The sequence below is a fragment of the Serinus canaria genome, chromosome 28 (genome assembly GCF_022539315.1).
Source record: "Serinus canaria isolate serCan28SL12 chromosome 28, serCan2020, whole genome shotgun sequence".
Lineage (NCBI taxonomy): Eukaryota > Metazoa > Chordata > Aves > Passeriformes > Fringillidae > Serinus > Serinus canaria.
The window spans coordinates 669,808-694,041 of record NC_066341.1 but is presented as its reverse complement, the minus strand read 5'-3'; the positions used below and the strand labels follow the sequence as shown (position 1 = coordinate 694,041).

General features: G+C 63.9%; 4 protein-coding genes across 11 annotated transcripts; 1 reads left to right on the top strand and 3 right to left on the bottom strand.

Annotated features, from left to right (window-relative positions):
* Positions 1-19: 19 nt before the first annotated feature.
* On the bottom strand, positions 20-4,459 carry UBXN6 (UBX domain protein 6). The gene is made up of 11 exons (XM_050986009.1): positions 4,274-4,459; positions 3,878-4,035; positions 3,590-3,651; positions 3,336-3,458; positions 3,027-3,124; positions 2,624-2,699; positions 2,459-2,543; positions 2,017-2,236; positions 1,779-1,909; positions 1,046-1,191; positions 20-559 (listed from the first exon to the last, which is right to left on the bottom strand). The coding sequence occupies exons 1-11, from the start codon at positions 4,354-4,356 to the stop codon at positions 428-430; spliced, it is 1,314 nt and encodes a 437-aa protein (XP_050841966.1). The 5' UTR covers positions 4,357-4,459; the 3' UTR covers positions 20-427.
* Positions 4,460-6,510: 2,051 nt separating this feature from the next.
* Positions 6,511-15,510, top strand: HDGFL2 (HDGF like 2). Of its 2 annotated transcripts, none has more exons than XM_050985997.1 (16): positions 6,511-6,674; positions 8,272-8,348; positions 8,422-8,560; positions 10,219-10,398; positions 10,771-10,887; positions 11,029-11,100; positions 11,331-11,472; positions 11,644-11,719; positions 11,799-12,084; positions 12,678-12,772; positions 13,147-13,217; positions 13,556-13,626; positions 13,766-13,867; positions 13,960-14,173; positions 14,828-14,951; positions 15,110-15,510. In XM_050985997.1, the coding sequence occupies exons 1-16, from the start codon at positions 6,603-6,605 to the stop codon at positions 15,189-15,191; spliced, it is 1,920 nt and encodes a 639-aa protein (XP_050841954.1). In that variant the 5' UTR covers positions 6,511-6,602; the 3' UTR covers positions 15,192-15,510. The 2 variants fall into 2 exon arrangements, with proteins under 2 accessions (XP_050841954.1, XP_050841953.1); XM_050985996.1 differs by having other exon boundaries at positions 15,107-15,510.
* Positions 15,511-16,315: 805 nt separating this feature from the next.
* Positions 16,316-20,098, bottom strand: LOC103821964 (perilipin-3-like). 2 transcript variants are annotated; one of them, XM_030231528.2, is made up of 8 exons: positions 19,827-20,098; positions 18,887-18,944; positions 18,475-18,670; positions 18,154-18,236; positions 17,505-18,072; positions 17,211-17,401; positions 17,002-17,124; positions 16,316-16,927 (listed from the first exon to the last, which is right to left on the bottom strand). In XM_030231528.2, exons 2-8 carry the CDS (start codon positions 18,935-18,937, stop codon positions 16,583-16,585), a joined length of 1,557 nt encoding a protein of 518 aa, XP_030087388.2. In that variant the 5' UTR covers positions 18,938-18,944; positions 19,827-20,098; the 3' UTR covers positions 16,316-16,582. The 2 variants fall into 2 exon arrangements, with proteins under 2 accessions (XP_030087388.2, XP_030087387.2); XM_030231527.2 differs by lacking the exon at positions 19,827-20,098 and adding an exon at positions 19,314-19,429.
* Positions 20,099-20,198: 100 nt separating this feature from the next.
* LOC108964333 (perilipin-3-like) lies at positions 20,199-24,024 on the bottom strand. Of its 6 annotated transcripts, none has more exons than XM_050986007.1 (10): positions 23,851-23,970; positions 23,009-23,070; positions 22,739-22,934; positions 22,405-22,487; positions 22,134-22,320; positions 21,674-21,711; positions 21,604-21,621; positions 21,364-21,567; positions 21,164-21,277; positions 20,199-20,881 (listed from the first exon to the last, which is right to left on the bottom strand). In XM_050986007.1, exons 2-10 carry the CDS (start codon positions 23,057-23,059, stop codon positions 20,459-20,461), a joined length of 1,314 nt encoding a protein of 437 aa, XP_050841964.1. In that variant the 5' UTR covers positions 23,060-23,070; positions 23,851-23,970; the 3' UTR covers positions 20,199-20,458. The 6 variants fall into 6 exon arrangements, with proteins under 6 accessions (XP_050841964.1, XP_050841963.1, XP_050841961.1 ...); XM_050986006.1 differs by having other exon boundaries at positions 21,604-21,639; positions 23,851-23,969; XM_050986004.1 differs by having other exon boundaries at positions 21,364-21,639; positions 21,674-21,708; positions 23,851-24,024.
* Between the last annotated feature and the right edge of the window lie 210 nt (positions 24,025-24,234).

The following is a 24,234-nucleotide window of genomic DNA, read 5'->3' as shown; positions in this document are numbered from 1 at the left end:
AAGCAACTGGGATCAGAACTGAGTCTTTAAATAATTCCATTTAATCAGACTAAGTGTAACTTTATCCAAATAGCTTCTCTCCAGTAGGAGTTACAGTGCACACAGAAGCAGAACGGGAAGCTGAGCTCTAAACCCAGCCCCCTCCCCAGGCTCAGGCTGGTAATCCAGCCTCACCAACCCCTAATCCCTGCTCCACCACTGCCTTTGGGATCACCTCGGGCAGTCCCTGCTCCAGTTTGGTGTTGGAAGCCCCAGGAGGAGCCACTGGCGAGGCCACCTGTGAGTCTGGAGCCGGGAGGGGACAGCAGGGCCCGGCCCCCGCCCAGAGCCCAACCAAAGCCACCTCTGAGCTCACGCAGCTCCAGCAGTCTCGGCAAAAGGAGGGACGAGTCCAAAGCCAGCAGCACTGGAGGCACTGCCCTTTATTTCAGGACAGGGGCTGTGCCCTGGCCAGCAGCTCGGGCCTGAGGGGGCTGCGCTGCTCCTCCGCCGCCGCCGCCGCCGCCACGTCTGCCATGACTGCAGCATCCCAGGCCAGGCTCAGCAGGGCCGAGGGCACCTGGGCACGACAGGCAGCTCTGAGCACAGCCAGGGAAAGGTGCCAGGAATCCTGACACCCATCCAGTCCCACCCCAGCCTGGGGCAGGGACACCTCCCACTGGGCCAGCTTGCTGCACTCCCACGGCTGCTCTGTTCCCCGTGAGCATTCACAGACCTGGGATGCTCCAACTGAGAAGGACAAGGCTGGATTCTGCAAGCAGCTCCTTTAGGGGATGCTGCTTTGGGCTTTCTGCTCATACCCTCCCTCAGCAACGCTGCCTTCCCTCTTTCCCAGCCCCTGACAGCTCTGTGCTCCAGGAGGACCCTGCACTTGCCTCCACACCTCGAAGCCCCCAGGCAGTTACTGCTTTGTGCTTAAAATGGGGGGACAGAGCACAGCTTGGGGCTCTGAAAGAACACAAACTTCTCCCCCAGCTCTGAGCAACAGCAGACTGACAGCCTCAAGATGCTCTGGAAGGTACCAACAATAATTTTTTTCACTCACCAACCCACATTCATTGAAGGCCAAGTTCTCATCAGTCAGTTTGAGACCTCCAGGTCCCAGGAGCTCAAAGGGCAGCCAGTCATCTCTGAGTGCTTCTCTCACAAAGTTGTAGAGCACAGATACTGATTCTCGGGCATAAAAAGTCCCTGCCATGAGAAAACAAGGTGAGAGAGTCTGGCATTTACCAAAATCTAACCTTTTGTGGTCGGTTCCGTGGGGCTTCACCTACTGATGCTGACTTGATCAACGACTTCCCTGCCACACAGCCAGCCTGATTTAACTGAAAACTATAAAAGCAGAAATCCCCAAAGAAAAATAGTCAATTGTTGGGAGCCCCTGCCAGCCTGTAACAAAGAGCTGGGGAAGCCTGAAATGATTTCCAGAGTTCTACTGGAAAATTTGAAGAGGATTTATGCTGTTGTACAGTCTGACATCACAGAGGCAGCCTCACGCTGCTGCTGTCACACACTGATCTAATGAGTCCAGCTTGGCCTGGGAAGAGCAGACTTTAATTAACGATTGGCCTGGAGATTCCTCCCTCTCTGTCCAACCCTGACTTAAAATCCCAACCCTGAGCAGGGGGAAGGGTTTGGAGATGGGAAGAGTTCACAGGGAAACATTACCCCGCTGTGGTTTTGGGGTGGTTTACTCCTCCAGCTGAACTCAGCACCTCCTCCTTAGACTCTAAGAACCCTCAGAAGTGCCCGGGGGAAGGGTGAGGAGCCGCCCTTACCCTGGAGGATGTATCCATCGGGGAAGCGCACCCGCAGCAGGGTGTAGTTGTACTTCCTGGCCTCCCTCTGCTCGTCCTTCTCGCGCATGGCTCTGGTCCTCAGCATCGACGCCTTCTCCACCGCCTCCGTCCTGCGCGAGGGGACAGACCCTTGTAGGCCCCGAGGAGAGCCACCAGCTGCTGGCTGCTGTGCCCTGGCCCTGCTGCTGCTGCTGCTGCTGCTGCTGCAGCCCCTCACCGGAGCCGCTGCTCCCTGCGCAGCTCCTCTGCCGTGAGGCTGAAGAAGTCGGGGGGCAGCTCGAAGCGCGCGGCCGCGGGCGACGGCTGGAACACGGCCAGCTGCCGGTGCAGCTGCGCCCGCACGGGCTCCGAGCTCAGCAGCTGCTCCTTGTGGTCCTTCAGATCTTCCAGCCTGCTCAGCACCTCCTCCTTCAGCACCAAGAACTCTTCCGTGGTCTCTGCAAACGCAGGGATGGGGCGTGAGGCTCTCGGTCTTTAGGGCAGTGACACGGGGACAAGGATCTCTGGGGAAATGTCACACTGGGATGAGGAATGTGCAGGCTCAGAGGGTGTTTTTGTTCCAGCCTTGGAGGAATGACCTCTGTGGAGCTGTCAGCAACCAGAGCTGCCCGCAGCACCCCCCAAAGCCCTGACTCCACATTAACACCACGAGTTCTTGCCTTGTCCTGGAACAGGCAGTGTTTTTGTCTCAAACCCAACAGCCTGGAAAAATTTGTGTGTCCCTTCCAAGCAGCTTATCCTTTCCTGGAAGAAAAGGACAGAATTTAGATGGAGTTTGCTCCAAGGGCTTTCCAAGGCTGAACAGCTGTGTAGTCTGTGCTCACCTGAAACACTTTGTTCTGCAGTTTTATTTTCCGGTATTTCTCCTCCTCTGGATGGAGATAGATGTTATCCAGGTACCTGCAGGAAGAGGAATGCACTGCCTGGGTCAAAGCAGGACACTCCAAGGTCAGATAGAAAACCGAGATCTCACAGAGAAAAAGGCTGAGGAACCCAGGAAAATAAAATACATCAATGTTTTGGGGCCAAACTAAACAACCAGCAGCTCCCAAACCTCTTGGATTAGTGGGACCAACTCAACTCCTCCAGGATGCTGACATCAGGTCAACTGACAAATTGGGTGGTTCAAGAGTTCCGTTTTCTTCCAAAAAAAAGACTTTGCTAGAAGCAGAGCAAGAAAACCCAGCAGGGAAGGGATGAGCTGCCCGTGCCCTCAGTGACACTCACTTGGCCATGGTCTCCACGCACACCCGGACCTTCTCCCGGTCCTTGTTGAAGGTGTGGATCTCCATGATGGAAGCAGCCACTGGGTCCACGGAGAAATACTGGGGGAGAGGGAGAGAAGCTGCTCAGGGAGGAGCTGACCCCAGCTCAGCTCAATTGTTCCCCATTTGCTGGGCTGGAGATGGTTTAAAAGGTAAAGTGAAATTGTCCTGGGGGAGATTTTACACGAAGGAGGCGGAGGGTTGGTGAGGTCAGTGCTGGTACAAAGGAGTTTGAAGAGGGAAGGGAAGGAGTTTGAAGGGAAGCACTCACTGCCTGGATGGCTTCTCGGAGCTGCTTTTCCTTCTGGTCTTTCCTTACAACGGTACCAGTCAAGGGGCAGATGAAATAAACCCCTGAGACAGAGGGAGCAGCTGCCCCTTCCTCCTCCTGCTCCTGAAGGAGATAAAATCAGGCACCAAACTGAGCACAGGGAGGTTTTGGAGTGGCTCTGTTTATAAACACACTCAGGACAGGGAGAGCAGCCCCAAGGGGTGCAGAGCAGGGAATGGCAGCATCTCCCTCACCTTTTCCTCCATGGAGAGCCCCTTCTCGCCGGCAGCTGCCTCGGCCATCAGCTCTTTCCTCACTACAACACACAAACCCCAGTTGGAGTGGAGGCTCAGCACATTCCAGAGGCTTTCGGACAGCTCAGCGCTGCCCTGGGAAGCAAACACCTGCCCAGGTGTGGCGTCCCAGCCCAGGGCTGCACATGACCCCATTTCCAGGACAGCTGCCCCAAAACACCCTCGAGAGCCGTCCCCGGGCGCTTTTCCAGCCGGTACCGGGGCCGCGGTTCCCCCGGCAGCTCCTACCCTGGTTCCGGATGGCCTCCTGCGAGGCGGACGGAGCTTTTCCCTTGGGCTTCAGCTCCAGCCGGGCCAGCGCCGCGGCCGCCGCCCTCTGCGCCTCATCCGTCGGGGCCTGGCGGGGCTTCGGGGCCACCTCGGCTTTCGGCTTCTCCCTGGGGGCCCTGGCACGGAGGACACGGCTCGGGGACCGCCCGTGCGCGCCCACCCGCCGGTGACACCGCGGGGACGCGACCCGCGGGAAGGGGCGCTCGGGCCCGGCGCTGCCGCCGCTCCCGGCCCCGCGTGCCCCTCGTGCCCCGGGCAGGTACCGGACCCAGGGCGGGGGGTACCGGCCGCGGAGGGTGCCCGGGGGTGGCGTTACCGGTGGTGACGTTACCGGAGGGTCCCCCCAGCCCGTACCGGGACGGCTCCGAGAGCTTCTGCCCGGGCCCCGCCGTCTTGAACTTCAGGTCGGCCTTGATCTCCTGGAAGAACTTGCGCATGGCGGTGCCGGGCTGGGACCAGGCTGGGCCGGGAGCACCGGGACGGGAGCACCGGGACGGGATCACCGGGACGGGAGCGGGGCCGCCACACCCCCCCCCCCGCGCTTCCGGCCCGCCTGCGCCGTCACCGGAACGGGGCGGGACCGGCCCCGCTCGGGCGGCGGGGGGCGAGGGTTACCGGCACCGGGATCACCGGGGGCTGCGGCACCCCTGAGCGGGACCCAGGGACCTCCACAGAGCCCCGGTTGCATCCATGGACTCCCGGCGGCACCCACGGAACCCAGAGCGCCCCAGACCCCCCCAAACCTGCACCCGCAGCCCCACGGAACAGCCTCGGCTCCCGGTGCCCCGGGAGCAGCCCCGGTGCCAGCAAAGCAGGCTGAACGGAGCCCTGGCAGCTCCGGAGCCGGGGCTGGGGCGTCTAAAGCTCACGGACAAGGGGCCTCGTGTCTCCCGTCCCTAGCAGGTCGGCCCAGGGCTCCAAAGCTGAGGATGCACACGGTGAACATCCCCGCGTGTGCTGCGGTTTCACGGGGTTATTTCCACGGCACAGCTCCCGCTCCTCGTGGGACACGGGACACTCGCAGCCGAGGAAGGGGCTGCGACTCTGGCATCGGGCGGACCCCACCCCGAACGGGGCTGTCGGCACCTGGCGCTGCCCCTCCGGTGGCACCGAGAGCCAGGAACACCTGGATGAAGGCATCGCCAGTGGGAGTCACGGACTGAGACACGGATCTGCCCTCCAGTGACACCGCCATGGCACAGGACAGGCTGAGGGGAATGTGCTGAGCCCTGACGCGGCTGGGATGTGGCAGAGCTGGCATACAGCACGGGCAGGATGTGGCACAGCCTGGGACATGGCACAGCTGGGACACGGCACAGCTGGGACACGGCACAGCTGGGATATGGCACAGCTGGGACACGGCACAGCTGGGACATGGCACAGCCTGGGACACGGCACAGCTGGGACATGGCACAGCCTGGGACACGGCACAGCTGGGACATGGCACAGCCTGGGACATGGCACAGCCTGGGACATGGCATGCCTGGGACATGGCATGCCTGGGACACTGCAAGGCCAGAATATGGCACAGCCTGGGTATGGCACGGTCAGGATGCAGCATGGATGGGATATGGCAAGGCCAGGACGTGGCACAGCAGGGATGTGGCACAGCAGGGATGTGGCACAGCAGGGACATGGCACAGCCCAGCAGGAGCGAGGCCTCACTCACAGTGTGACAGGGAGCACTCCCAACACCCCAACATCACCTTCACGAATTCCCTGCAGCAGGATTTCCCCTCCTCACACACCTTCCCCCCAAACCCCCGGGAATGAGGAGTTTCTCCCCAGAATCAGGGTTGTGGTTTGGGTTTTGCTCCTGCCAGGCGCTGGGAGCAGCCCGGTGTGGGCAGGGACTGTTTTCCTTTCCGTGACCTTGCACAGAAGCCAGTTTGGGTTAAAAGCGGGTTAAACCCACACACAGCTCCCTGGCCAGCTGCACAGCGTTTGCTCCAGCTTAGCCAGGCTCAGCCCAAGTTTGGAACCCGGCAGGTCAGATTCCCCCCGTGTGGCCCTAGTGACTCTCCCGGTGGCCCTGTCCTGGGCCAGAGACATGGCCATCCACCAGCCTCCCCAGCCCAGAAGGAGTTTGGAGCCCCAGGATGGCCCCAGGGTCGGGAGCCACATCCCCAGGCTGGGGGGCTGAGCTGGTGGCAGTGGATGTGGCAGGACTGGCGTTTGTCCCACCAAAGTCCTGACCCTGTCCCCACACCCTTGTGCCCCCAGCCCTGACACCCCCCATAGTCCCAACCCCCCCCACAGCCCCGTGCCCCCTCAGCTCCCAATTCCCAATCCTTGTCCCCATCCCTGATCCCCCTCAGGTCCCAATTCCCAGTCCTTGTCCCCATCCCTGTCCCCCTCAGTCCCCAGCCCTTCAGGCCTTGTCCCCATCCCCGTCCCCCCATCGCCCCTCAGGCCCCGCCCCCGAGCGCCCCCCGCTTCGGCGCCTCCGGCGGCGCGGCCCAATCCCGTTATCCCGCCGCGCCACCGCCTCTCTCCTATTGGTCGGATAGACTGAGCGACGTGCGGCGGAGCCAATGGGCGGCGCGGTCGCGACCGGGGGTGGGACATCCTGCGTGCCGTGCGGTGCGGGCCGCCCCCGCCGCCTGCCCGGTGCTGCCGCGGCCTGGGCTGGGCCTGCCCGCGCCCGGTGCCCCCCGCGCCCGCCGCGCCCCCCGGTGCCGCCATGCCACACAGCTTCAAACCCGGGGACCTCGTCTTCGCCAAGATGAAGGGCTACCCGCACTGGCCGGCCCGGGTGAGACCGCGGGGCCGCGCCGCGGGGGGACGGAGCGGGAGGGGGGCGGGGGTCCCGGACCGGAATGGGGACGGGATCGGGAGGGGGGACTCGAGACGGGATGGGGACGCGTACCGACCCTTGTCCCCGGCGCGGAGGCCCCTGCCGGGATACAGATGCCATAACGGTACCTGTACCGGGATGGGGTCACGGTACCGGCGTGGGAACACCTACCGGGATGGAGATGTCATAACGGGACCCGTACCGGGACGGGACGCCCTGCACCGGCACGGGGAGCTGGTAGCGGGGTGGACATGCTGTAACGGTACCTGTACCGGGATAGGAGAGTCTGTACCGGGTGTGGACCCGGTACGGATGGGTGTCCGGTTCGGGACGGGGGACCCATGTCGGTATCTGTGATGGAATGTGAGCCGGTGCTGGCATGAGGGCCCTGTCGCAGCGCACAGCCTGGGATGTGGGGTCCCAGCCCAGCACCTGTACCGGATTGGAATGTCCTGTCCTGGGATGGGGCCCAGTAGCAGTGCGGGGTGTCCCATTCTGGGATGGGAGCTCCCATTCCAGCACCACTACTGGGATGGGGGCCCAGTACTGGAATGGGGTGTCCTCTACCGGAATGGGGGACCCCTTATGAGCAGCTGTACTGGGATGAGGGTCCGGCACTGGCTCAGAGATCCCGTATGGGAGCTCATGTCAGGGTGGGAGCTCAGTACTGCACTGTGGGGCCTGGGCTTCTGTCCCTTGTTGGGGACAGCGAGGGGACACTGTGGCTGTGACATGGGCGGGGGGCTGCTGTGAGCGCTCACGGTGCGGGATCAGCGGGTGCTGCTGTGCTTTGGGGGGCTTATCTGGGATGCTGGAGCGTTTGGGGAGGGGGACGGCTGGTGCCACTGGCCGGGTGACAGCGTCGTGCCGCGGTGCTCCTGGAGAGCGGGAGCTGCTTTGGGACGTGCTCAGCTGGGGGGCGCTTGGGGGCTCTGCGGGGTCCCCGGGAGCAGCCGAGGGCGTGGCAGGTTCACGCACTGCCCTCGGATGGGAAGAGACGGGCAGGTGGAACCGTGCGGGCTCGGGGAGCTGACACCGCTTGGCTGCACCTCGCCGTGAGACCCGGGACTGCCGCTCCCGCCAGGACAGCCCCTCTGCTTTAGCTCGCTTGCTTTTTGGGGAAGGGTCCCCCCGCCCCGAAGACCTCCCCAGCACCCCCTGCGCACCCCGAGGCTCTCCCTGCCCACGGCCCAGACGCCCGGAGCACAGAAGACGGGGTGTCCGGCCGGCAGCGGGGCCTTTCCTGCGGCCGGGCTCCAGCCAGGACGGACCCTGCGGCCGCTCGTCCATCGCCCCCGCCCGCGCTGCCGGGTCCCGGCCACGGATCCCGGGGGAGTAGCACAAGGCCCACGTTGCCCACAAGACCTCGGTGCCGGATCCTTCCCGTTTCTCTGGTAGAGATCCCGCAGGGACTCGGATCCGTAGCCAGGGCCCCGTCCGGGTGCTTTCCCGCCGCGCTTGGCTCCAAGCGGGTGCCGGACCCCACGCCGCTTGCCGGGGCTGAGGACGCGTCACCGCTGTCTCTGACCTCCTCGTGCTTTGGGTTTCCTTTCAGATCGATGACATCGCGGACGGCGCCGTGAAACCCCCCCCGAACAAGTACCCCATCTTCTTCTTCGGCACCCACGAGACGTAAGCGCTGCCTCGCTCCCCCCGCCGGGCTCTGCCTCCGCTCCGGCCTCACCTCTGCTTTGTCTCTCTCCAGCGCCTTCTTGGGCCCTAAAGATCTGTTCCCTTACGAAAAATATAAAGACAAATATGGGAAACCAAACAAGAGAAAAGGCTTCAACGAGGGCTTGTGGGAAATCCAGAACAACCCCCACGCCAGTTACAGTGCCCCTGCGGTGAGTGTGGGCTGGGCAGGGGATGGGGCTGCGGCCCCTCCATCCCCCCGAGTCACTCCTCCTGTCTCTGCTTCTCCTCGCTGCTGTGCCGATTGCTTCCAGCTTCCAGCTTGGCTTCCTTGGGGTGGAATTAGCTCCCCTCTGCTTTCCTGCCCTCTCCCTTCCTCAGGGAGTCTGCTCTCCTCATCTTCCTCCACGGAGGGGTTTCCCTCAGGCTTCCAGGAGCACTGGAAGTTCCCACTTGCTCTGGAGGAAGGCGCTTCTGCCCCGTTGTCACGGTGGAAGCGGGGTCGTGCTTTGTGCTGCTTGCCCAAAATCATGGAGATTTTGTTGTCAGAGCAAGAGCTTGAGGCTTGCTCATCCCTGGCTCCTGGATCTGCTGGTGGACTGTTGGAAAGTCCCCTCCTCCATCCATTTCCAAGGTTCCTGAGCCCTCCAGCAGGATTTGGAGCGGGCCAGGCCAGGGAGCAGCTCTTTGTAAAGTTCTTGTGGGGGCTTCTGATGACCATAATTGGGATCCAGCTTATTCTGTAAAGATCATCACAGGAGGCATCAGCTTTGTAAGCAGCGGGGCTGAAGAGGCAGAGCAAGGTTTGTAGGGTTGGCAGCAAGGTCGAGGTGGTCCCTGGAGGTCAGCAGGCGCAGGGAATGAACCCCCCAGGCCGTGCCATGGCTGGGCAGGAGTGAGGATGTGGTTTGAGGCGCAGGGGTTGGGAAATGGTCCACCCAAAACTGGATGTAGGGTAAGGTGAGGCTGTGGAGGTGCTTGAAGACCTGGAGATTGGTGGTGGTGAGGGAGGCACCACCTGCCATGGCCAGGAGTCTGCTGGGAATTTCCATCAGGGACCCGTGAGGGATCCAGCAAGGCTGAGGGTTCACCAACACCCGCCACGTCCTGTGGGCAAAAGGAGCAGGAGAAGACACTGAAGTTTCCTTGGCTTTGAGACCTGAATGAAGTGAGGTGCCAGGAACAGCCAAGGGTGAGGAGAGGCTTTTCAGCAGCTGGAAGAACTGGCTCTAGGAATGTCAGTGCTGCCACACACAGAGGAGCAGCCCAGAAGATGAAGTTGGGGTGTGATGTCCTGTGCGAGGAACTTCCCGATGGGCTGGAGAAACAAGGAGACCTTCAGGGAGCAGGACACAGGAGATCCCACCTGGGAAGAGCACGGTGGCCATGTGGACTCCTTGTGTGGACCTTTCCCATGGGGAAAGTGTTTGAAGAGGACAGGAAGAGGCCTGATCCAAGTGGAGGCAGAAGGAGAGGCTGAACCCAGCCACCCCGGCTTGTCTGGCGCCGTCAGGGCAGAGGAGGGCTGGGCTCTGCTCCCAGCTCCAGGCTGCTCCAGGGATTTTGGCAGGGCGTGAGGATGTGGGGCAGAGGGCAGCGAGGCAGCAGCATCCCAGGAATGTGTCACTGGTGCTCTCGGAGTGGCGTGTGGGGCTGTGGGAACGGGGGCAGCGTTCCGCAGGCAGGGCCGGTGCTGTTGTCCGGAGCTGCTCCGGAGGGATCCGTGCTGGGAGGGGGGGCTGCCCTGCACTGCTCTGCACACCCAGCTCTGCCCTCCTTCGCTCCACCCTCGGTGCCCCCTCTGTCCTCTCCTGCCCCCCCAAATGCCCCACAGGCCCCCCTAACCCCGCTGTCCTCCTGCTGCCTTTAGCCCGCGAGCTCCTCCGACAGCGATGTCCCCGAGAACGACCCCATGGCGGGCAGCGACGCCGGGGACGACGAGGACGACTCTGCCATGGCCACCGGCCCCACGGAGAAGGTGGACAGCGACGAGGACTCGGAGCGAGGCAGCGACCACAGCGGGCTCAAGAGGAAATCCTTGGCCATGAAAGTGAGTGTGGGCTGGGCACAGGAGGATGGCCCAGTCAGGGGACACCGTGGCTCCGTCACAGAGCTTTCCTTGAACCCACCTCAGCAGAAGGTGGTGGAGAAACCAACTCCCTCTGGATTCTCCAGGGGGAAATGGGGCTCAGCGTGGTTTTGGGGGTCTCACAGCTGTCTCGTGATGCCTGTGGGGTGGTGGGATGGCCTGTCCTGGCTGGGTTGGCAGCCTGGAGGAGGATCCAGAGCTGCAGATCTGAGTGCAGCTCTTGTGGGACCCGTTGGGAAGAGTTGGAGAAAGCCCTTCCCAGGAAGCATTTGCTTTCCAGGGTGGATGGAGAAGGAATGGGCTTCTCTCATCTTGTCACCTCTCCTTTGTCAGATGCCTGTGACAAAACGGCCTCGGAAATCCTCCAGTGACTTGGATCAGGGCAGCCCCTCTGTCACAGAAGAGGAGAACTCAGAAACGTCTTCTGAGTCGGAAAAAAACAGTGACCAGGTGAGAGGATTTTGGGTTACACTGGCAGGGTGGTGGGGAGAACATCCCTGTGGGAGTGGGGCAGAGGCTGAAGGGAATCTGACTGGCTTGATTCCATGGTGACACTGTTCCACATTTTCTCATATTTCTGTTTTCCTCCAGGATTTCACTCCTGAAAAGAAGCCAGTGGCCCGGGCTCCACGCAGGATGCCGGCAGCAGGGAGGAAGAAGAAGGTAAAGGACCCCAAATCTGAGGGAGGCTGGTGAAGAGCCAGGGTCTGCACTGTGGGGAGGGGGAACTGGGGGTGACAGGGCTGTGCCCTGGGCTGGAGTACCTGGAGGGACCTCGCTGATCTCTTGGTGAGGTGGTGGGGCTCTGGGTGCTGGGTTTGTGGGTATTGCTGGGACTGGGGCAGTGCCACCCCACAGCCACCCTCCATCCCAGCCCTGCTCTCTGCCTGCAGAAAGTGGAGTCTGGCTCTGACTCCGACTCCAAAGCGGACTCGGATCTGGAGATGGGCAATGCCACCGTGGACATGACCAAGTCGGACTCGGACTCGGACTCAGATGTGTCGGTGAAAAAGGCACCACGGGGCCGCAAGCCAGGTACCCCGGGGCTGCTCCTGTGGCAGCTCAGGCATTCCCAAGGCTCGGGGCTTCCATCCCAAATTCTGGGCACATTCTAGATTCTAGAGCCCCTCTGCCTCTGGAGCTCGGGGCTGTTTTAACAGAGGGACCTGCAGGGCTCCTGCTGAACATGTCCCTGTTGTCTTGCAGCTGAGAAACCCCCTCCCAAGCCCCGGGGCAGGAAACCGAAGCCAGAGCGTGTCCCCAGCAGCTCCAGCAGTGACAGGTGAGCTCAGCTGGGACACTGTCACCCTTGGGCTGGGCTGGGGGTCGCGCAGGGGTCCGAGCCTGCCCTGTCCTGGCAGTGACAGCGACAGCGACGTGGATCGCATCAGCGAGTGGAAGAGGAGGGACGAGGAGCGGCGGCGGGAGCTGGAGGAGAAGAGGAAGAGGGAGCAGGAGGAGGAGATCCGTCGGCTCCGGGAGCAGGAGAAGGAGGAGAAGGAGAAAAGGAAGGAGAAGGCAGAGAAGGGCGAGGAGGTGCACTCGGACTCGGACAGCAGCGCCGAGGATGAAACGGCCAAAAAGGGCCGGAGAGGCCGGGCCAAGGCTCCGTCCTCCTCGGACTCTGAGCTGGAGCAGGAGAAGGAGGTGAGTGCAGAGCCATGGGGCCTGGGGGGGGATGGACAGCCTGTCATCTCCCTGTCAGGCCATCAGGGACCTGCAGGAGTGGCAGGGACCTGCCCTTGTGGTTTGGGGTTAGCCTGCAGCTGCCCACGTGGTGTTGGGAAGGGTTGTATCCATGCCTTGGAGTGGGAGCTCTTCCCCTGGCCCAGGATGCCTCAGCCAGCTGTGGGCTTCATGTCTGGCATGGTGCCCAGAGCAGCTGTGGCTGCTCCATCCCTGGCAGTGTCCAAGATCAGGTTGGACAGGGCTCTGGGACAGTGGAAGGTGTCCCTGCCCATGACAGGGGTGGGACGGGGTGAGCTTTATGTTCCCTTCCAACCCAAACCGTTCCGTGATCTCCAAGATGCTCTTGCACCACAGTCATGGGGTTTGCTCCACTGTCCCCCTGGAGCCTTTGAGAGCATGTAGGGTGACCGTGCACCATGAGGTGATGCTGTGCCATGGCAGGGGGGTGACTGTGGGGTGGCCATGGGTGCCATTGTGGTGTGGCTGTGGTTCTGTGTGTGCCGCAGCAGGGAGGGCTCTGCTGCTCTCCCTGCATTGTTCTCTCCTCCAAGGTAAAGAAGCCAGCGAAGAAACAACCCTCGGAGTTGTCAAGGAAACCAAATCAGAAGGAGAAGAGGGGCCGAGCAGAGGAGAAGCCACGGAACAAGTCAGCAGCTCCACATCTCCCTCCCTCCCCTTTCCTCCTGGGAATGGGGCTGTTCCTGCACAGCTCCAGCCCTGGCACCCCGGGGAGGGCTCCTGGGGCTGCAGCCCCTGTGGAGGGGCTGGGCCTGTTCCTGCCCTCCTCCTGAGCTGAAGGGGCTGGAGGAGCTGTTGGGGGTTACCAGGATGACATTCTGTGGTGTTTTCTTTCTCCTGGGGCTTTTCCTGTCTGCATTCCTGGGAATCTGGGGCACAGGGGAGCTATGACCAGGGTGGAGGGGTCTCAGATGCTCCAGCCAGTGCCATCCCCCTTGTTAGCCCAGTGCTGAGCAGAGGGATCACCACAGCCATCTTCCCCTTTTCCTTCCCTTCACACAGACCTCTGAAAGTGGAACGAGGCCGGAAGAAATCTGACCCGATCCCCGAAAGGAGGACAGAGAAGAAAAAGGGTGAGAGACCCACTGCTTCCCATCACAGAGGGGAGGGCTCCAGGGTTGGTTCCCCCATCCCTGGGACAGGGAGGGATCAGTGAGGTTGTGCCAGGGTTTTTCCCAGCACTGCTGTGATCCCAGGATCACTTCCCTGGCATCCCCTCCCTATCTTGGCACATCCCAACCCATCCTCTCCAGAGACATTCCTGGGGCTGTGCTCGGCTTTGGAAGTGCAGGAGAACACAAACCCCTGCCTGGGAGGGGTTTGGCCCCAGAGCAGACCCTGGGCTCTGGGCAGGGCCGTGGGCTCTGCTGGTGCCCTGACATCTCGGGCTGTGTCTGTCTCCCTGCTCCAGAGCCCACAGTGGAAGAGAAACTCCAGAAACTTCACAGTGAGATCAAGTTTGCCCTGAAGGTGGATAACCCGGTGAGTGCCTGGCCTGGGACATCCCTGCTCATCCTTGGCCTGCTGTGATATCCAGGAATGCTCCTCCTCCTCCTTTGGGGGTGCTGGGAGGCCCCAGGTGCCCCCAGGGCAGCTCCTGATCCCGCTGCCATCCCTGCAGGACATCAAGCGGTGTCTGAACGCACTCGAGGAGCTGGGCACGCTCCAGGTCACTTCCCACATCCTCCAGAAGCACACGGATGTGGTGGCTACCCTCAAGAAGGTAGAGCAGAGGGCTGAGCCCTCCCTGGGGCCAGCGGGGAGCCTGCCTGGCCCCAGCCCTAAGGGGGTCCCTCCTCCTGCTCCCCGGGGCAGATCCGGCGCTACAAAGCCAACAAGGACGTGATGGAGAAAGCGGCCGAAGTCTACACCCGGTTGAAGTCGCGTGTGCTGGGACCAAAGATGGAATCCATCCAGAAAGCCAACAAAGCTGGGCCTGAGAAGGACAAGGGGGAGGCAGAGAAGGGCCAGGAGAAGCTGTCGGGAGCAGAGACACGGAATGAGAAGGGGGAAGAGGAGACAAATGCTGGTAACGTTCCTGAGCATCCCTGAACATCCCGGGACTGCTCCCTGCCCTGTCTGGGCAGGTCACAGTCCCCTCCTTGGGGCATGCCCTGTCCTGCTGGGGACACAGGACATGGGGACGTGGCTGTTGGCCTCGTGGTGGAGGGATCAGCACCTTCAGGCCCTGCTTTGCTGCAGTGCCAGGAGTGGGAAAGGGCTGGATGGGGAATGCAGTGAGAGCAGAGGGCAAACCTCGAGCCCCACGCCCAGGCCCTGGGGGCCTCATGCTGGTTTTTGGCTCAGGACAGCTCCTCCCTGCCAGCCTGAGCTCTGGTCCAGGCATAAAGGAATGTGGAGATGTCCTTGGACACTGGCTCAGGCTCTTGCACAGGGAGTGGTGACTGGGATCTTCCACCCTTGGAGCCAGGTCTCTGCCTGGGGCCATCCTGGTGATGCTGCAAGAGCCTTCCCAGAGGAACTGACAGGGAAAATCCACCCTGATCGTGTCTCTGGGCTGGGGGATGGAGGTTTTGGGGCCCTTCTTGCAGCTGTGGGGGTCAGGCCAGTACTGGGGTCCCCTCAGGCTTGGCTGCATGTCTGTGGTCATGGATCTTCAATCCACAAGGGTCAGGATGGATGAGGGGGTCCAAGAGCCTGAGCCTCTCTCTCTTCCCTTCAGACCTGTCAGGTCCTGTGAATGGTGAATCCCTGTCCCAAAAGTCAGAGGGCACAGAGGAGAAGGACAAGAGCCAAGGGCCTGGAGCTGGGGAGCTGGAGGCATCCACAGAGGAGCCCCACAACAAGTGAGTGTGGGAGCAGGGCTGAGGGTGCAGGGATCATTTGGGGACATCCTGTGACAGGGTTCTCCCAGCTTGGGAAGGAGCTGGGATGTGGGAGAGGGGCCGAGGGAGGCAGAGGGGCAGGGGGCTGAGCTCTCCCTGCCCCTGCTCTCCCCCAGCAGTGTCCAGGACTATCCCAAGGCCGGGCCGGAGCGAGCTCGCGGGGAGTCGGAGGCTGCGGATGAGGAGGAGGAGGAGAGCTGAGGAAGCAGCTCCCACCTGGAGGAGGAGGAGGAGGAGGAGGAGGAGGAGAGGCTGTGAAGGGAGAGCAGCCTCTGCCTCATCTCCTGCCTGAGTCACTTCACTCTGTCCCACCGTAGCCGATGTCCTTGGTCTTGTCCCGTGTCCCGTCCCTGCGGGGGCAGCACCCGCGGGGGGGCTGTGCTGGTGTCTGTATTTGTCCCCCGCCCCTCCCGTTTTTAATTTTTGTTTTGGTTTGATTTTTTTTTCCCCTCCTACCTAATTTCTTGTGATTTCAACCGACATGAAATGAATATAAAGGGTTTTCTAATGAAAAACAGAAGGAACCCCAGTGTCTCTTTCTTGAGGCATCTCTGGCTGGACGAGGGGAGAACCTTAACCCCCTGCCCAGGGTCAGGGCTGGAGAACACCCCATGGGTCCCCAAATTCCCTCTGACCAGGATCAGGCCCTCAGGGGCTGCTCCAAGCCCCTTTCCCCACCATCACCATCCTCTCTCCATCCAGAGGCAGCTGCTGGAGGCAGATCCCTCTGCCCCAGGGTGGCAGCAGGGCTGGGCACCAACTTCTTGGGGTAAATAAGGGTAAAAAGGGTGTGTTGTCTCCTGACTGTGCCAAGGAGGGACTGACCCTGGCACCATCCTGCCCGTGCTGGGCAGCAGCTCAGTGCTTTTGCTCTGTTGCAAGGCTCCAGGGCTTTTGTCCGTGTCCAATAAAGAACTCCCGGCTCCACCCGGCGCCGCCTGCTCTTTGTGCTCGGCCCCCGCGGGAGGATGCCCCGACCCCCCCACCTCGCAGGCTGCAGGAGCTCTGCCCTAGGGACACTTGGCTTTTGCTTTTTCCAGGACTGATTTCACACTCGCTCAGTAAACAAGACCTAAATAAAGCCCAAACCATCCCAAGTGCCTCTTGCCCAACTGCTGGGAAGTGGGAGGTCCCCTCCAGGACCCCACTCCTGATCCCACTGCCAGGCCCTCTCCTCCCACCCGTGCTCCCAGGGGGCAGGGACAGGCTGGGGGGGCTGTCTGGGGAATGGGGGCTCAGGACATGGGGGTCCCCACATCTTGGGGGGGGTTGTTCCTCCAGAGCCCAATTCCCTTCTCCCACACCCCCAAAGAAACCACACTCCATTGCAAAACTAACCAGAGTTTATTGCTTCTTGTGCTGTTTTGACCCTACAAGGGTGGGAGTTTGAAGGCACCGAGGACATGGGGGACCCCCAAGAGGCACTTGGGGCAGCCAAGGCACGTAACTGCAGGTCTCCAGCAAGGGGACAAGTGACAGAGCTGGGGTAGACAGGAGGGTCCCCACAGAGGCAGGCACAAGGTGAGGGGGGCTGGGGGGCTTTAGCAAAGGCTCTTAGGAGGCATTTTGGGGAGGGAAGCAGCCCAGAACTGCTACTCCATCTCCCGCTCCTCCGGGCGCTTGCCCGAGGGGGCGAAGGGTCCCACCAGCCACGTCAGGGGGGTGTTGCGGGCCACGTGTTCCACCAGCTCGTCCATCAGCTGCCGGGCTTTGGTGGCGTGGCCGCGGGCCCGGGCCAGCACGGAGCCCGTCACGTCCTGCAGGGAGGTGACAGGGGCCAGCGCCGCCTGCAGCTCCTCCACGTTCTGACGGACCTGCCCCGCCGTGTCCTGCACGGTGGCAGGGAGGCCCTGCAGGCTGGACACCAAGGGCTGGCAGGAGCTCTGCAGCTGCTGGCTCAAGCCCTGCAGCATGGTCACCGTGCCCGACTCCACCGCCTGCGGGGGGACACGGCGGGTGAGGCCTGGGGGACACCCCGGGTCACCCTGGGGACCCCCTGCCCTGCTCCTACCTCTGGTGGCACCTGATCCTTGGCACCGCCCGGCTGCTTCTTGCTCCAGTCCAGCCACAGCTGCTGCAGCTTCTCCTGCCCTCCCTGCAGCCTCTGGTCCACGCCCTGCTTCAGTTCCTCCACCTGGGAGAGGGGCACAGCCCGGCTGGGTGGGGGGGCCACCAGGGCACACCCTGGGGTGGCACAGGGGGTGCGGGGCTGGGTCCTACCAGGTCGAGGGTGCGCTGGAGCTGGGCCAGCAGGTCCTGGCTGCTCTGGCGGGCGCTCTGCAGTTTGTACAGGGAGTGCTGGAGCGCTCGGTGCCGCACCTTGGTGGAGAGGGAGCCCAGGCGCACGAAGTAGCTGTGCTGCTGCTTCTGCTGCTCCGGCTCGAAGCCCTCCACGGCCGTGGCCAGCTTGGCTGTGGGACAGGAACTGCTCAGGGGGTCCCAGCACCACCATCACCACCCTACAGAGCCTCCCCTGCTCTGCCCACCCTCTCCGGGTTGGGATCAGCTGCTCACCCAGCTCCTCATCTGTCATGGGCAGGTAATGGTCCACCAGCTCCTCCGACTTGCCCAGCACGGAGTCCACCCCGCTGGCCACCATCTGGCCCACGGTGCTGACGCCGCTGCTGACCGCTGACCTGGTCAGCTCCACGCCACCCTGCACTGCCCCTTTGGTCATGTCCATCACACCGGTCACTCGGCTGGACACTGCATCCTTGGCCCCGGTCATGGTGATGGACACTACATCCTTGGCCCCAGCCACTGCATCCCTGGCTCCAGCCACGGTGTTGGACACGGCATCCCTGGCCCCAGCCACGGTGTTGGACACGGCATCCCTGGCCCCAGCCACGGTGTTGGACACGGCATCCCTGGCTCCGGCCACTGTGCTGGACACGGCATCCCTGGCCCCAGCCACGGTGTTGGACACGGCATCCCTGGCCCCGGCCACGGTGCCGGACACTGCATCCTTGGCCCCGGCCATCCTGCTGGACACTGCATCCTTGGCCCCAGCCACGGTGCTGGTCAGCACATCCCTGGCCCCCGTCACCGTGGAGGTCACCAGCAGTTTGGTGTCTGAGATGATCTGGGCAGACACACAAACCTCTGTTAAGCACTGGAGGGGCCCCGAGTGTGCTGCCCACACCACCCCAGCCCACCCTGGTACCTTCTGGGGGGGCTGCTGCAGGATGGGCAGCTTCTCCTCCAGCTTGTCCAGCCCTTTGCAGGCAAATTCATTGGCAGAAGAAACTGGAGATGGAAGAAGGGGTTGGTTTAGCAGCCTGCTCCTTGCAGGAGCTCTGCCAGGCCCGATTTTCCATCACCCCAAAATTCAGGGGGTGTTGCCCCCACATCTTTTCTTCCAGCTTCTCCAGCCGTTTACTCCTCGGCCATACAAACCAGAGACACAAAACCAGGTCCTCCCTCTCCTGGTTCCTCATGAGAGCTCGGAGAGAGCCAGTTTGGGGGTCCCTCCCCCCGCACTCACTCTGGGGCTCCAGCCGGGTGAGGAGGGGCTGGGCCCCGCTCACTGCTGCCGCCGTCAGCGTCTTCACGCCCTTCTCAGCCACATCGCAGACGGAGCGCACGTAGGGGTGGCTCTCCTTGGTACAGGTGTAGGCGGAGGACACCATGTCGTAAGCAGAGCTCACCAGGGGCAGGTTGGCCACGCGGGTCCCGATGTTCTGGGGGCCAGAAGGGCTCAGCGTGAGCGTGGGACTGAGGGACCCCCAAATCTCACAGGGAATAGGGGGTGGTGTGTGTTCCCAACACCCCGGGGATGGTTTGGGGGTGCTCCCGTGGCCCTCCAAGCCCATCGGAGGGTGGGAGAACCCCGATCCCTGTCTCCAAGCAGGGACCCGGTGGATCGCCCCCAAATTCCCCGCCTTGCCCGCACTGACCTGCTGCTCCTCTGCCTTGGGCTGCGCCGGCGTGGGCTCGCTGGTGGCCATGGTGGGGCTGGGGGGCACAGGACGGGAGCGTGAGTGGGGTCAGGCCCCCCCAACGCCCCCCTCTTGCCTCTCGAAGGGAGGGCCCCAAGTTACCGCTCCCCGGAACGGGGCAGCTCCCACGCGGTTGGAAAACCCAGGGACAGGGGGGTCCCGGGGACCGGGACCGGGATCGCGATCGGGATCACAGGCGGGATCGGGACCGGGATCGCGTTCGGGACCAGAATTGAGACCGGGACCGGGACCGGGATTGCCGTCGGGAACAGGACGGGGGTCGCGATCGGCAACAGGACAGGACCGAGACTGCGATCGGAACAGGGATCGGAACCGGAACCGGGATCGCAACCAGAATCGCGGACCGGCCCCGGATCGTGCTCACCGCTGGCGGCTGGGGTCGGTTCTGCTCCGCTCGGTTCGGCTCCGGGCTCGCCCCGCTCCTCCCCGCCGCCCTTTATACCCCGGAGCCCGCCCCGAGCGCATGTGACCGGGGCCGCCCAGCGGGGCCGGCCCGGGGCGGACCGGGAGCAGCGACCGGGGAGGGGAGAGCAGGGCCGGGAGGGCAGCGAACCCCCGGGAACCGCCTGCACCGAGTCCCCGGTCCCGCCAGCACCGGACCCGCCAGGACTGGGCTGCACTGAGCCCGCCGGGGACTCCATTCCTCGGTCGGTGCTGCACTGACCCCCCTCCCCGGTACGGGCGGCACTGACACTCCCTGGGGACCGAACACCCCCGGGACCGGTCTGCAGTGACACCCCGAGCCCGGAACTCGAGAACCGCCGTCCCCCGACCCTCCGTGGCACCGATCCCCCGGGACAGACCGCGCCCCGACCCTCCCAAGCGTCCCCTCCCCTCTGCGGCTCCCAAGCCCGGGGGTCCCGGTGCTGCCCCACACCTGGCCCGGTGGAGTTGGTCCAGCTGGCCCCGGTGGGTGCCGGCGGCGGGACGATGGACGGTCCTGGGGCTTCCGGTGTCGCCCCACCGGCTGCTGTGACCACGCTGTGCTTGTGACGTCGGGGATACCCTGGGGCAGGCCCAGCCCCTCCACGGTGACAAGTGGGACAAAGGTCAGTGCCACACGGCTAGGGGTCACAGTCCAGATGTCCTGGCACCTTGTGGCACCCTCTCTCCCAGTACCCCAGGGAACCCCGTCCTACTGTCCCACCCTGGCACCCCCTTATTGAGCCCCCCCGGCCCTGCCGCCCGTGCAGAGCCCCCCGGTGAGCCCGCACGGTGGCTCTGCCACAGCACTGCAGGCTCTGAGTCATTTTAAGGCCAAAAAAGTTGTTTTCTTCCTCTTTAAACTGGTTTGAAGCTGTTAAGACACGAAATTCCAGTATTCCTGGGGCTTAGGGCAGTGCTGGATCCCAGACAAACTCACACTGTGTCCTCCGCGTGCCACCATCCCCACAGGAGTCCCCGGCCGTGACACTGGGGTCCCACGCCGGGTCACCAGGTCCATCATCCTCTCATTCCCGGTGGGATTGGGGTTCATGGCTGCTCCCCCAGCTCAGTGGCACCGGTGACTCAGTGCCGGCTGCAGACCTGGGGGGCAGCGGGCACCCGGTGCGTCCCCCCCACGGTGACACAGCCCTCCCACTTGGACATATCCACCGGGACATCCTCCGGGTACTCCACGAGCGCGGGGGCGAAGGGTCCCACGAGCCAGGGCAGGGGCGTGTGCTGCCCCACGTGCTCCAGCAGCCCCTCGAGGCTCAGCTGTGCCCGCGTCACCGCCTCCCGGCTCTGCGCCAGCACCAGCCCCGACAGCTCCTGGAAGGAGCGGGCGCTGGCCAGGGAAGCCTGGACGCCCTCCACGCCGTGCCGGACGTGTCCCGCCGTCTCCTGCACGCTGCTGGGGAACGCCTGGGCGCCGGTGGCCAGGTGGGAGCAGGCGGCGTGGAGCTGGTGCAGGAGCCCCTGGAGCATGGCCAGAGTCCGAGCCTCCACCTGTGGGGTGGGCAGTGGGCAGCGGGGGCTGGGGGGGATGGACCCCAGCCCCGCCTGGATGGACCCACAGCTGGACTCCATGGCTGGATGGACTCACAGCTGGATGGATCCACAGCTGGACTCCGTGGCTGGATGGATCCACAGCTGGATGGATCCACAGCTGGACTCTGTGGCTGCTGCTCCACCCCTGCCATGTGTCCCCACCTCAAGGGACTCAATGGCTGCTGTCCCCATGCTCTCCAGATGGAGCCACCTGTCCCCCACGATCCCACCACCCCGTACCTCGTTGTCCTCCATGGGCACTGCGTCCTGCTGGCTCCACTCCAGCCACAGGTGGTGCAGGTGCTCCCGGCTGCTGTGCCAGGGCCCGTCCGCGCCCTGCTGCCCCTCCTCAATCTGGGGGGAGGTTCAGCCAGGTGGGAGCACACCTGGGGGTGCCTGGGGCCGGCACGGGGCTGGCACAGTCCCTGCCCCATCCTTACCAGCCGGATGATGTGGTGGAGCTGGGCCAGGAGCCGCTGGGCACGGAGCCGTGCCCGCTGCAGGTCACCCAGCGAGCGCCGCAGGGCCCGCTGTGGCAGCCTGGCTGACAGGGAGCCCACGCGGACAAAGTAGCTCTGCCACCGCCTCTGCCGCTCCTGCGGGGCCACCTCCGTGCCCCTGGTCACCTCCGTGCCCTTGGTCACCTCTGTGCCTGTGGCCACCTCTGTGCCCTTGGTCACCTCCGTGCCCCTGGTCACCTCCGTGCCCTTGGTCACCTCCGTGCCCCTGGTCACCTCCGTGCCTGGTCACCTCCGTGCCCGTGGCCACCTCTGTGCCTGCTGCTGCTGCTGTGGGACCAGGGGTGAGGGCAGCGTGGCTGGGCCATCCTGTGCTGGGCACTGGAGCCCAGCTTGAGCACCCACAGGATGCTTGGCCACCAGGTCATGTGGAGATGCCACCCTAAGCATCAGGTGGCCTCTGTGGTCACTTCAGCTGTGACATGGGGCCAGCTCTGCCTGATGTCACCCAGTGCCAAGCTATAAATACCCAGGCAGGCACATGGGACTATATTTGCTCTTGGGTTTCCAGGTGAGAGTTCACCCAGTGCCATCCCATGTCCTTCAGACAGAGACTGTCCCCTGCGTGGGGTCACGGTGGCCTCAGTGCTCTGGCACCACTGTGGGGCCACCACCATGTACAGCCAATGCCAAGACCGAGCAAGAGGGTGAGGGTCTGGCACCCCAAGATTTGGGAGATGGTGGGCACTCACCCAGTTCCTCGTCCGTCCCGGGGAGGTACCGATCCAGCAGCTCCTCTGATTTGCCCAGCACGGTGCCCACGCCCGTGGCCAGCAGCCGCCCCACACTGGTGCCCGCCATTGCCCCGAGCGCCGAGCGCGTCCTGGCCACCGCCCCGCTCACCGTGCCCGACACCAGCTCCCTGGTCCCGGCCACCACCTGGCAGGGGACAGCGCAAGGACAGCTTGTCCCTGCTGCTCACCCAGCACTGGAGCCCTGCCCGTGCCCCCCGGGTGGCGTTACCCTCTCGGGGGGCTGCTGCAGGATGGGCAGCTTCTCCTCCAGCTTGTCCAGCCCTCTGCAGGCGAGCTTGTTGGCGGTGGAAACTGGAGATGAGAAAAGGCAGTGAGTTCAGCACCCTGAGGCCTTGCAGGAGCTCTGCCAGGCCAGCGTACCCCAAAACTTGTGGGGTGTTTCCCCTCCAACCCTCCAGCTTCTCCAGCCCTGTTTTCATTGCTGATACAAACTGGAGATGTGAAAACAGGTCCTCCCTCTCCTGGGTCCTCACGAGAGCTCGGTGAGAGCCAGTTTGGGGGTCCCCCAGCCCCGTGGGGTGCTGTCCCCCGCCTGCACTCACTCTGGGGCTCCAGCCGGGTGAGGAGGGGCTGGGCCCCGCTGGCTGCCGCCGCTGTCAGTGTCCTCACGCCCTTCTCAGCCACATCGCAGACGGAGCGCACGCAGGGGTGCCGCTCCTTGGTGCGCCCGTACGCCGAGGCCACGGCCCCGCAGGCACAGCTCACCAGGGGCAGCTTGGCCACGCGGCTCACCACGCTCTGACGGTGGGGGACAATAAGATGGGGTCCCCAGAGCCACCCGCAGCCCCCCCGAACACTCCGTGTCCCCCTACCTGCGTCTCCGGCCCGGGCTCGGCCGGCACCGCGGCGTTCTCGGCCGACATGGCAGCGGCGGCTGCGGCGGGGAGAGGGAAATTTTGGGGGTCACGGGTGGGTGAGACTGGTGGGGACACCCTAGGGATGACACCTCCAGCTCCCCCAGCCCCTGCTCCCTGAGGGCTGAGCGCCACCAACTCATGACCCGAGTGGGAGCGGCTGGCGGGTTCTGAGGGGCTCCCGGGAGTGTTTTGGGAGGGTCTGAAAGGGGTTTTGGGATGGGGTTCGCCTCCTCCCCTGCCAGGAAACGGGGGGACTGGGTCCCCTCAACTCCTCTTAGGACCCCCTACCCCTTCCGGGATCCCCACACCCCCTTTTGGGCCGGGGAGGGGTTTTTGGGTGATTCACCGAAGCCAGACCGGACTGGTCTGTCGCAATCCCGCGCTGGGGACGTGCCGCCCGTCACCGCCGGGGGACCGCAGGGAGCCGAGCCCCGGCAGCACCCCCCTCTTCCCTTTGGGGTCTCCCGTGGCCCCCCCGACCTGGCCTTGTGCTCTCCAGGGGACGAGTTCCGGGGGGATTCGGGGGGCTTCAGGCAGGGCACTGCGGGGGACAGGTCCCCTGGGACCCTGGGCTGTTCCCCTGAGTTTCTCGGGGTGTCCCTCTGGTGTCCCTGGGGGGTTCCGGGGACCTTGGGACCCCCGACCTCCCCCGCACCCCGCGGAGGCCCCTGGGGACCTCCGGACTCCCCCCGGGACCACCCGGAGCCCCCCCCGGAGCCTTTCTGGAGCCTCCCGGGACGCCCCCGGCCCCGTTTCCCGCCCTCCCGCTCCCGCCAAGCCCCGGGCACGGTACTCACGGGGGTGGGGGTGGGGTTCTGTCGCGACCCCCGGGAGAGATCGCGACCCCGGGCCCCGCCCAGCCCGGACCCGCGGGGAGCGGCGGGAGCCAATCAGGAAAGGGGCGGGGCCGGATCTCCGCCAATGAGGAGGGATGGGCGTGACCGGGGGCGTGGCTTGGGGCTGGGGCGCGCTCTCCGCGGGGTCCGGGGACAGCGGCGGGGACAGCGGCGGGGACAGCCCAGCCCGGGAGGCGGGCACGAGCCCCCGGTCACCTCTCACGTGTCCCCGCGCCGAGGGACCCCGTGGCCGCTGTCCCACCCCCGCCCCAGGTGTCTCCGCCCCCGTTATCCCCTCCCCCGGTGTCGCCATCGCAGGTGTCCCCTTGCCACGTGTGCCCTTGC

Coding starts and splice junctions, on each gene's coding strand:
- LOC103821964 (XM_030231527.2), bottom strand. CDS start 19,414: ATGCGCTCGGGGCGGGCTCCGGGGTATAAAGGGCGGCGGGGAGGAGCG. Junction 18,945..19,313: donor ACCGACCCCAGCCGCCAGCG/GTGAGCACGATC, acceptor TGTGCCCCCCAG/CCCCACCATGGCCACCAGCG. Junction 17,402..17,504: donor CATGACAGATGAGGAGCTGG/GTGAGCAGCTGA, acceptor CCTGTCCCACAG/CCAAGCTGGCCACGGCCGTG.
- LOC108964333 (XM_050986003.1), bottom strand. CDS start 23,059: ATGTCGGCCGAGAACGCCGCGGTGCCGGCCGAGCCCGGGCCGGAGACG. Junction 21,640..21,673: donor AGGTGGCCACGGGCACGGAG/GTGACCAGGCAC, acceptor AGGGGCACGGAG/GTGACCAAGGGCACGGAGGT. Junction 21,278..21,363: donor TCCACCACATCATCCGGCTG/GTAAGGATGGGG, acceptor ACCTCCCCCCAG/ATTGAGGAGGGGCAGCAGGG.
- UBXN6 (XM_050986009.1), bottom strand. CDS start 4,356: ATGCGCAAGTTCTTCCAGGAGATCAAGGCCGACCTGAAGTTCAAGACG. Junction 3,652..3,877: donor GGAGGCCATCCGGAACCAGG/GTAGGAGCTGCC, acceptor TGTGTGTTGTAG/TGAGGAAAGAGCTGATGGCC. Junction 3,125..3,335: donor TCCGAGAAGCCATCCAGGCA/GTGAGTGCTTCC, acceptor CCTCTCCCCCAG/TATTTCTCCGTGGACCCAGT.
- HDGFL2 (XM_050985996.1), top strand. CDS start 6,603: ATGCCACACAGCTTCAAACCCGGGGACCTCGTCTTCGCCAAGATGAAG. Junction 8,349..8,421: donor TTCTTCGGCACCCACGAGAC/GTAAGCGCTGCC, acceptor GTCTCTCTCCAG/CGCCTTCTTGGGCCCTAAAG. Junction 12,085..12,677: donor AGCTGGAGCAGGAGAAGGAG/GTGAGTGCAGAG, acceptor CTCTCCTCCAAG/GTAAAGAAGCCAGCGAAGAA.